The 11,261-nt window shown below is 39.3% G+C and overlaps 1 protein-coding gene across 2 annotated transcripts in view; it reads left to right on the top strand.

Annotated features, from left to right (window-relative positions):
* LOC123518151 overlaps positions 1-10,738 on the top strand; it is a 12,478-nt gene extending 1,740 nt beyond the window's left edge. Inside the window, exons 2-5 of one of the 2 annotated variants that reach the window (XM_045278848.1) lie at positions 6,227-6,331; positions 9,073-9,203; positions 9,348-9,487; positions 9,880-10,738. In XM_045278848.1, coding sequence (XP_045134783.1) covers positions 6,256-6,331; positions 9,073-9,203; positions 9,348-9,485 — 345 coding nt within the window. In that variant the 5' untranslated portion in view covers positions 6,227-6,255 and the 3' untranslated portion in view covers positions 9,486-9,487; positions 9,880-10,738. Of the gene's footprint in view, positions 1-6,126; positions 6,332-9,072; positions 9,204-9,347; positions 9,488-9,879 lie in introns of those variants that run through there. The other variant, XM_045278849.1, reaches the window with a different exon arrangement.
* Positions 10,739-11,261: the final 523 nt, after the last annotated feature.

Below are 11,261 nucleotides of genomic sequence, written 5' to 3'. Positions count from 1 at the left end.
TTAGAGTTTAGACCATATAAATGTATTACCAATAGATAGAAACATGATACCAATCAACCAAATAAACATATTAAAAATGTCCTATGACGTCACTATGACGTCATAATGACTTCATGAGTCTTCAAAACTGAAAAAAAAAACAGCAAAAAAAAAAAAAAAAAAAAAAACAATTATTGTAATTTACAACAAAGTATCATGCCAGTATCGCACCCCCAGGCAGTTGTTACATAGTATATTGTATGTTAGGTACGTACATACAACGCAGCACTGAGTCTGTACATAAAGAAAAATGTCTTGATAAAATTGTTCTTAATAAACCATAATATAACATAATTATAACATAACACCACAGTGCCGTAGTCAGGATAGTTACACTTTGTACATGTACTTTGTACATGTAAAAAATAAGTCTTAATAGCATTGTTCTTTACAGACTAACCAAAAGATAACAGAGTACTGAGGGCAGTACAGTCCGTACATATAGAAAAATTGAAGTCTCTACTCTAAATGAAAAATATCGTATAAACCAAATGTTGAATGTTCCTTGATAATGTTCGAAAAAAATACTGATTTATGAGATATATATCTATGAGTAGCTTCAATAGCATGATAGTATATCCTCTGATAATATATATATATATATATATATATATATATATATATATATATATATATATATATATATATATATATATATATATATATATATATATATATATATATATATATATATATATATATATATATATATATATATATATATATATATATATATATATATATATATATATATATATATATATATATATATATATATATATATATATATATATATATATATATATATATATATATATATATATATATATATATATATATATATATATATTAATTTTTTTTTACATTACTATTAAGTAGAAGTAACGTTATTTGACCTCAGCATGAAATCTATTTTTGCAAAGAAATTTGAATAGCCTACGGGGCCGCCGTGGTATAGTAGAACCATGCGTGCTTTGGGGTTCGAGGGGTCTCCAAGCGCACGGGTTCGAATCCTGTCCACGGTCTGAGTGCAGGTTGGGCTTCCTCACTCAGGGCAACGGTTTCTTAGCGGGTGGGCTTTGAGATAGGAGGTACCCTAAAAAGTATCCCCTTTAGCCCATAAATTCCCGTGAAAAGCCCACATGGTATATAAAAAAAAAAAAAAACTCCTAAATCATGGCGTTAAAAGCATAAGACCATATAACATTTTCGACTTAGAATTACTTGAGTAATCATATCCTGCAGTATGTACATTAACAGGGGACACTCCATAATTGTATAAATAAAAACAAATGTTTATCGATCTCCAATTAATCCTTATCTAATGGAAATAAAATCTCTCTCTCTCTCTCTCTCTCTCTCTCTCTCTCTCTCTCTCTCTCTCTCTCTCTCTCTCTCTCTCTCTATTAGCTTCGCTGAGTTCGCTCGCCATTTGCCTTCTAAGGCGTTTTACTGTTTTATTATTATTATTATTATTATTATTATTATTACTATTATAACAACAAAGCTTTTTTCATGGTAGATATGACATGTATATATTCATTATATCATAATATCATGTTGCTGTGTTAGAAACTTACCTGTGGTGGCGTGAGGAGAGAAATTAAGCAAAACATATAAGCTCGGCGTCGACACACATCCGTGGGGCTACACCATGCGTCTCACATTACCACGGAACGATTCTTCAATATCATTTCCCCACGCGTGATGATTCCCCACACGCAGTGATAGATTTCAATATGCTTGTTTGGTTAGTTGATATCATATTTCTATCTATTGGTAATACATTTACATGGTCTAAAGTGATCCAGAAAAAAGTTTGTAGTGTATCGAAATTCCAGGTGTCCGCCATCTTGACTTCATTATGCTAATTAACCATGTTCCCGTGGTCCGATTTCGGGAGACTTTTTTTCTGGAGCTGACTATGACCTACTAATGCCTTTAAAATAAAAAAAAAATCCCTTTGTTCCAATTTGTTGGGGGTACAGCCCATATTTTTCATATATTGACCCGACTACAGGGCCTGGGCTTTATGCTCGTGTGGCCCCGTCTCCATATCTACACTTATCCAATTTTTCTTTAAAACTATGCACACTCTTTGCTGACACCACTTCCTCACTCAAACTGTTCCAAGTCTCAACACATCTTTGCGGGAAACTATATTTTTTAACATCTCTCAGACATCTTCCCTTCCTCAGTTTTTTACTATGCGATCTTGTGCTTCGAATGTCATATTCTTCTCTCAGGATCAGTTTCTCATTATCCACTTGATCCATTCCGTTGATCAATTTATAAACTTGTATCAGATCCCCTCTCTCTCTTCTCTGTTCCAGGGTTGGTAGATCCATAGCTTTTAGTCTCTCCTATGTCATCCTTTTAAATTCTGGAACCATTTTTGTAGCCATTTTTTGTAGTCTCTCCAATTTCTTTATATGTTTCTTTTAATGGAGGGTACACACAACTCCTGCATATTCCAATCTGGGTCTTATTTTAGTACTTATCAATTTTTTCATCATTTCTTTGTCCATGTAGTGAAATGCTACTCCAATATTCCTTAGCATATCATGTCTCTCTGAAATTCTATCAATATGGCTTACTGGTTGATTGTTTTCTTCCATTGTCACTCCTAAGTACTTTTCCTTTTTTACTTTCTCCAGTTCTATTCCATCTCCCATCTTATAGATTGCCACAGGTCGTCTTTCACTCTTTCCCATTTCCATGACATGGCTTTTGTTCACATTGAATTCCATTTCCCACTTTTCATGAAACTCCATTCCCAGATCTTATTTAGGTCTTCTTGCAGTATTTCACAATCCTCTTTTTGCTTTATAACTCTGCACAGTTTCGTATCATCTGCAAACAGATTTATGTAGCTGTTCACTCCTTCTGGCATGTCGTTAATATAAATGAGGAAAAGTACTGGTGCCTGTGGCACTCCGCTTCCTACTGCTCTCCACTTGGACTTCATATCTTTAACTAGCGTCCTTATTTCACTCCACCTCAAATAATTTCCTATCCATCTCAATGTGCTTCCTTTTTTATGAGTGTGTGTGTATGTGTTTCTGTGTGTGTGTGTGTGTGTGTGTGTGTGTGTGTGTGTGTGTGTGTGTGTGTGTGTGTGTGTGTGTGTGTGTGTGTGTGTGTGTATTTACCAAGTCGTACCTAGTTGTAGTTTTACAGGGCCTGGGCTTTATGCTCGTGTGGCCCCGTCTCCATATCTACACTTATCCAATTTTTCTTTAAAACTATGTACACTCTTTGCTGACACCACTTCCTCACTCAAACTGTTCCAAGTCTCAACACATCTTTGCGGGAAACAATATTTTTTAACATCTCTCAGACATCTTCCCTTCCTCAGTTTCTTACTATGCGATCTTGTGCTTCGAATGTCATATTCTTCTCTCAGGATCAGTTTCTCATTATCTACTTGATCCATTCCGTTGATCAATTTATAAACTTGTATGAGATCCCCTCTCTCTCTTCTCTGTTCCAGGGTTGGAAGATCCATTGCTTTTAGTCTCTCATATGTCATCCCTTTAAATTCTGGAACCATTCTTGTAGCCATTTTTTGTAGTCTCTCCAATTTCTTTATGTGTTTCTTTTAATGGGGGTCCACACAACTCCTGCATATTCCAATGTGTGTGTGTGTGTGTGTGTGTGTGTGTGTGTGTGTGTGTGTGTTGTTAGTCTATTTGCATGGTTAATACTACTACTACTAGTACTACTACTACTTTTACTACTACTACTACTACTACTACTACTACTACTACTAATAATAATAATAATGCTATTACTACTACTACTACTACTACTACTACTACTACTACTACTAGTACTGCTATTACTACTGCTACTACTAATACTACTACTACTACTACTACTACTACTACTACTACTAATACAGCTTTACAACTACTACTACTACTACTACTACTACTACTACTACTAGTACGACCATCACCGTAGTCGTGTCAGTGGTTAGAGCGCTGGCTTCACAAGCCAGATGACTGGGGTTCGATTCCCCGGCCGGGTGGAGATATTTGGGTGTGTCTCCTTTCACGTGTAGCCCCTGTTCACCTAGCAGTGAGTAGGTACGGGATGTATATCGAGGAGTTGTGACCTTGTTGTCCCGGTGTGTGGTGTGTGCCTGGTCTCAGACCTATCCCAAGATCGGAAATAATGAGCTCTGAGCTCGTTCCGTAGGGTAACGTCTGGCTGTCTCGTCAGAGACTGCAGCAGATCAAACAGTGAATTACACACACCGCGTCGTGTAGTGGTTAGCATGCTCGACTCACAATCGAGAGGGCCTGGTTCGAGTCCCGGGAAGCGGAGAGGCAAATGGGCAAGCCTCTTACTGTGTGGCCCCTGTTCACCTAGCAATAAATAGGTACGGTATGTAACTCGAGGGGTTGTGGCCTCGCTTTCCTGGCATGTGGAGTGTGTTGTGGTCTCAGTCCTAGCCGAAGATCGGTCTGTGACCTCTGAGCTCGCTCCGTAATGGGGAAGACTGGCTGGGTAACAACCAGACGACCGAGGTGAATTACACACACACACACACACACACACACACACACACACACACTATGGAGAGACTCTGGAGGCAATGGTACCCTTTGTGTACCATGACGCGTTTCCATATTCACTGTGGTGACTATTTGGTGATTTTATTTATCAGAGCAGTGTGAGACATGTCGCAAATTTAGCTACTTCAGCAAATATTTAGCGACAAATTTGGCGACAAGGGAGTTGACTGACACAAGGGTCACCTGTAGTGGGCAAATAATTGTTGTATATTAATTTTGTAGTCAGGCAAACATCAATTAATGAATAAAGACGAGACAATTAAAAGCTTGATACTTCTGTCAACACATGTAAACTTTGAAAAGCGAGTGATGAGAGGGTGGGAAACATCAGTGGGGGGGTTGGAGAGGCAGGACAATAGGGGGCAGTTAGACAGGTTTGCTTTGCGTCACTGAGAGAGATAAACGGTCTGTGTTAGAGTCAACGGGGCCCTATACTGATTAGCCTATGTGTAAGTCAAGAACGTTTGTAGCATATACAACAATGATTTAGCGACTTTTTAGCAACTTTTGAAGGCAGATCTGGCAACATATAACATTTTCATTTGGCAACACTGCCCACCAACACCACCACCACCACCATCAGTGACCAGCAAACGTCCATTTCATCACTAGACACGAGACCTGGGAACACGGTAACCGCTCCACCTGCTCAGTGAATAAGGTGAGTCTAGTAGAGTGGAATGTAGGGACGTGATGGGACAGTAATGGGGAGGTAATGGAGAGGACAATTGACTAGAAAGCTGTATAATAATGTACTGAAGGGGCGACGTGACATGTGGGAGTGAGTGGATAGTGAAGGGTAGCTAATTTATGGTGCCACAGTATCATTAGTGATGGGACGGTGATGGGAAAGTGTCGTGCATTGAGGGAGTCATGTGGACAATAAGCTGGTGGAGGGTAGTTAAGGTAGTTAATTAGGCGTATGGTAGTTATAATGCGTCGGATGGTTATGTACTGTAGGTGTTATGCCACGTCCACACGGTCGAGCTGTGCCTGGCAGGCTGTGTGTATGTGCCCTTACCCAGCAAAGTGTGCACACTCTGCTCGCGAAGGTGTCCACACTCTTGACGATGGTAGCTGGAGGTTGTTTGGCCATAAGCAGGGGTCGTGAGTGGCTGTGTGTGGTACAATAACATGGTGCGCACCACAATTCGAAAAAAGGTATAAGCACTTTATAGCATTATAATTGTTGCCTGTATTAACAAGAAACACAAGAGATGACGGAGAGGTGTACTGCTGGAAGATATCATATTGAACTCTGTTTTATATAGTTTTATATAGTGCATGAATGACCAGAAAAAGATGGAGAGACACCGCGTAGTCTAGTGGTTAGCACGCTCGACTCACAATCGAGAGGGTCCGCGTTCAAGTCCCAGGAAGCGGCGAGGCAAATGGGCAAGCCTCTTAACGTGTAGCCTCTGTTCGCTTTCCCGGTGTGTGGAGTGTGTTTTGTCTCAGTCCTACCCGAAGATCGGTCTATGAGCTCTGAACTTGCTCCATAATGGGGAAGACTAGCTGGGTGACCAGCAGACGACTGTGATGAATTACACACACACACACACACAAAAGTGAAGTGAAGTGAATTGTTGCTATATTACCAACAGTTTTCAAGCAGCGCCTAGCACCAAGCACCATGCACCAAGTGGCAAGACAAGCAGTGCAAGCCTTCACCATAACCTTCCACACTGCCTCATCTTCGTCTATTAAAGGTATTTATAAGGTCATTCACTTATTTTTAGATTTCCTTTATATAAGAGAATGAAAATTGTATTCATATATTAAAAGGTGATAGGTATATTATAAGAGCAAGGATCCGCTGATATTTGCTTCCTTCACTTAATATAACCCAGGCATGTGTCAGAATGGAGCTACTAGTCTAGCATTTCATATCCTGTGGTTAAAAGTTCCCTATGTGGCTTAATTTTGGTGTGGTGAGATGATAAAGACAATATTTGGATATCTGCTGGCTCTGTTCCCAGTGTTGCCTCCAGGCCACCTCTCCCCCTGGTCTCCTAGTCATCACCATCCCATGGCAGCCTGCAGGGTCAAATGCTTTTTTTTTTTTAATATTTCCTAACGATAATATTACGTTTGCATGGTATGTTTTTATGGTTTCTATAAATGTTTCGTTGTGTTTGAAGTGTGTTCCGCACCTGTGTTTGGTAAATATCTGGCGTTTAGTAGTGTTTTATGGCGTATGTCAAAGGCTTTGTAACGGTCAAAATTTTCCATTTCCCATTTTGAGTTTTTTTTTATTTCAAGGTATAAGTGGGCCTTTATGGTATCAAAGAATCGCCTATGCTCTTTTAAGTGTGAAATCAATCTATTGAGTGAAATATGTGGACTTTGAAATGGTGTTTGGTGCTGTTGTAAAAAGCTCTTATTTTTCTTTATTTTATTTGCACACGTTTCTGTTTATTGCTGTAGAATGCCTTAAAAGTTAGCTCAGACTCCGTGAAATGTATTACAATACTCGCCAAGTGAAAAGAACTTGACTTTACAGGACGTTTTAGCAAAGTTATTGGTGAAAAGATTTTATACTTTTAAAGTAATTAATTTAGATACTTTTTAAAAACTAGTTAAGCTGGAGATATTTTAATATTTTGAAAACGAGTTTAAATGTTTATCACGTCATAAAATATCATGCATTCGGCCGTGGGTCAATTTTTTCAAAAATTAATTTTTTGAAATTAAATTTACATAATTTAGCCGAGTCATCCTCGTTCCCGTTCTCTGAGATGACCACAGCCTAGGTGGTGACTCATCATAGCCCCAGGCTGGCGCCTCTTTTCCAAAACCCTTCAGTTCGTCAATATTTTGCTTAAGATCTAGTGATTTTCTACGTGTTTTCGTGTACAGGCAAACCCCGCTTAACGAAGGTTCACACAACGAAATTTTGCTACAACGAAGGTTTCATTTTACTACCATCTGCTTGTTTAACGAACACAAAACTCGCTTTAACGAAGCTTAATCCAGGTAATTTTTTCCAAGTTTGAAAGCCCTACCATATCACTCAAGCCAACAGGCTTTTGAATACACCAGCACCTCTCGTGGACAAAACGCACACCACTCACTCCCCCTGTTCAAAACAATAACAGCGTCAGCAACAGCTCATCTTCCCTTGCTCAACTTACCACTAAAACGCCCTGCAATGTCGCCTAGCGTTGCTAAGACCAGGAAGTCTCTTACTCTCGAAGTGAAGCTGGATATTATTCACAGACACAAGAGAGGTGAGAAAACTAATAGCATTGCTCGCCACCATCTTGACTCCATCTACTGTCTCTACTATTTTCAAGTCAGCAGACCTATTAAGAAGGCTGGTGAGACCGTATCTTCCTTGCAAGCTAAAAGAACCACCTAAATTCGTGACTCTACAATGGATAAAATGGAAAGCCTTGTGGAAATGTGGTACATAAGTTTTGTATGCGGTACAATGATGCGCCCTTTTTTATTTTACATTCCACAAGTTGCCGGTTAGTGTCTTTCCTGTTTCACTCTCCCTCCCTTCATAAATTTAAGATCATCAACATTATAAAGTTACATACATACATACATTAGTGTACATTATAATGACTAAAATCAAACTGCCTAAATGTTTAACTTTTTAGTTTTTACTTTCATTAAACCTTTCACTGTACTATGATGCACTCTCGCTTTGTTTACTCTCAATGAAATTTCAAGTCAGGGGTTAAGCTTGTTATAATCGGTTCGCTTAACAAAATTTCGCTTAATGAAGGTTTTTTTAGGAACGTAACCCCTTCGTTAAGCGGGGGTTGCTGTATTTCTAGGTTCAGGTGTGTAGATAATAGTAGCAGAAGGAGGAAGAAAGGAGAAATAAAGGAGGATAATGAGGAAGGAAGGAGAAAAGGAGGAGGAAGAGGAGCAGCAGCCAAGCCACAATACTTAAATCACCCTCCATTTCCTCAATATTTTGTCTAATATGTAGTGTTTTGATGTGTTCTAAGCTCAGACGTGTAGATGGAAGCAAAATAAGCAAAAAGGAGAAACAAAGAAAGGGGACGTAGAAGAAATGAGAAATAGAGACGGAATAGGAAAAGGAGCCTAGGTGTAATGTTTAGTTAAGTGTCCCTTTTAATCCTAACGTTCTTTATAATGCATTATGTTGGTTTGGGGTATATTTGGGGTGTTTTGAATGTGTTCAGTCAGTGTTTTGTGTGTTATAAGTATGTTTTGGTTGTGTTTCGTTTGTTTTCAGTGTGTGTTAGATCCTTTAGGCATACTATTTTATGTATTTTGAGTGTGGTTTGGAGGTGTGTTTCAGTATTTGGATATTTTGAGTGTGTTTGGAGCATTATGAGGGGTTGGTAACTTACTGCTAGGGTTTCTCTCTCTTAAAACACCATCTAGTCCATCTAAATTTATCTTAATGAATAATAGTGGTGTTAAAATACAAAGCCAGCATCTCACTCACACAATGCAATACTGGCAGACCTGCAGACCATTCCCGCACTGAAGAGCAACAACACATGTGCCTCAGACAGTCAGTTCTCCTACGGCGGTGTCAATGGCATCCCGAAGCAGCGCATGTATGATGACATCAATGACTACAGTAACGGAGAGGTGAGGAGAAGTCCTTGCTTTTGTCACTCGGGCACCCAAGGCTTAACTCATGCCTGAACTCCATTGTTTCATATAAAAGTTGCAGGTTTGTATATAGTATAAAAAATCACAACTTGACTGATGCAAATGCTTTCCTTGTGCCAGGATGAGTTTGTGCAGTTATGTGGCATTAACGAGTGCCTGGAGAAGAATGTCGGGTGTGAGCCCCTGTGCGCCAACACTCCAGTCATACTACTGCCAGTGCCGGCCAGGATAAAGACTCGTCAGGAAGTTCAACTGTGAAGGTTAGGCCTACCTGGACTGTCACTGTCACTCTACTATGGTCTGTCTTCTTAAACTTTTCAGCCCTTCACCTCTACATTTAGCAGCCTAAAGAGGTTATTGTGGTATTCAAGGGTATTTTTGTTATTCTTGGCATACATGAACATGCATTTTGTCTCACAAGTATGATTAAGATCAGCGATTTGCAGATAGGTTGTTCTTTATAATTAAGTATAATTTCATCTTGCCATATGCATTTATTAGTGATATAGTTTTTGTAGTTTTTTTTTTTAATGTATCGCTGAATATGTGTTCCTGAAATGCGTGTAAATCTCTCGTTACCCCCTCTTTTTTAACTTCTATCCTTAAGTTCTAATAAATCTGTGTTTCTGAGAGAGTAATTCTCCACCCTCAGATGTTGACAAGTGTGTGAAGTCGCCCAGATCCTCTCCCTGAGGATCCATCCCCTCAGCAGTGTTCGATCCGCCCAGCAGCAGCAATGGTCAGGAGAAGACTGTCACTGAAGTGTCAAGTCCCCAAGCTGGCATGATGCTGGGTTTTGTGCTTGGCTCCCTTGGGGTTCTTTGCCTAGCTGTTTGGGTAAGACAAGTAAATAGTTTTTTTAACTCCTTTATGCTGTGGGATCTTGCTGTGGATTTGTTGTGGCTGTGCTGTGGCAAAGATGGCATAATTAAGTTGTGCATGAAATTCTACCAAACTTTAAACACTTCTAAATTGTTCTTGCACATTGAGAATATTCCAATACGTACTGTATAGTTAGCTGACTCATACTTCATACCTTTTTTTTTTTCATCTTACCTGCAACATTTTCACTGTATATATGTTTGTCAAGTTAATGAAGATGCGTTGACGTGTTATCATCCACGCAAGCTTCCCTAACCCAGCCAGTGTATCACAAGACAACAGGTACTGAGGAGGACGGGAGCGAGTGACTGCATGCACCATTGAACAGGACGGCATTATATTCGTCCCACAAGAGTATGACTACAGCGAAGCAAGTCCAGAATAAAGTGTTGAGTGACCATGATGTGAATATTGTGGTTTGCATATTACACTTCTATCTCCACATGTCACATTTTAAATGGTTTTGAACTATTTCTTGTTATTTTTTTTTCAGGACTTTTTACTGTTGACATCCATCTCTTGTTCCAGGATTCAGTACTACTAACACCAAAGAAGTGAGGGAAATGTTTGAAGTGAGCGTGCAAGACATACAACAGACACGAGACTGCTGCTGCTACTGCCAGTGTAGCCAAAGGAACAAGAGGAGGAGGAGGAGGAGGAGGAGGAGGAGGAGGAGGAGGAGGAGGAGGAGGAGGAGGAGGAGGGTAATTCTTGGACACATACCAATGAAGTTCTGAAGGTTGGCCACAAATCTTCATCACTGGTGTAGTGTATTTCATTGACCATTTGTAGATTGGGTGGATAAATTTGTAGATTTTTGTAGACAGCTGTAGATGTGTAGTGGGTAAGGTTTTTAGCAACGCCTTATCTACACCAGCAGAAAACAGTGATATGTATATAGCATTTAAAAGAGGAGAATGTAGACCAAGAGAGGAAAGTAACTTCTTGGAACACGAGTCCTCTGCTCATCACTCATCATTCCTGTCATCCATCATGATTGTTTATGCCTTAAGGACCAAATTACCAATGTGTTCACTCTATGTTGGAGTTCACTATGGATAAATTTAGATTTTTTTGTTTTTTCTTTCTCCTACTTTCCTCTAAACACTGGCAGTGAATGAGTGAATGAAGATAACATTCCTTGTTAGGAGA

This window comes from Portunus trituberculatus, chromosome 43, assembly GCF_017591435.1.
Source record: "Portunus trituberculatus isolate SZX2019 chromosome 43, ASM1759143v1, whole genome shotgun sequence".
In the NCBI taxonomy this organism is placed as follows: domain Eukaryota; kingdom Metazoa; phylum Arthropoda; class Malacostraca; order Decapoda; family Portunidae; genus Portunus; species Portunus trituberculatus.
The sequence above is the reverse complement of the archived record's forward strand: the minus strand, read 5'-3'. Positions and strand labels throughout refer to the sequence as shown.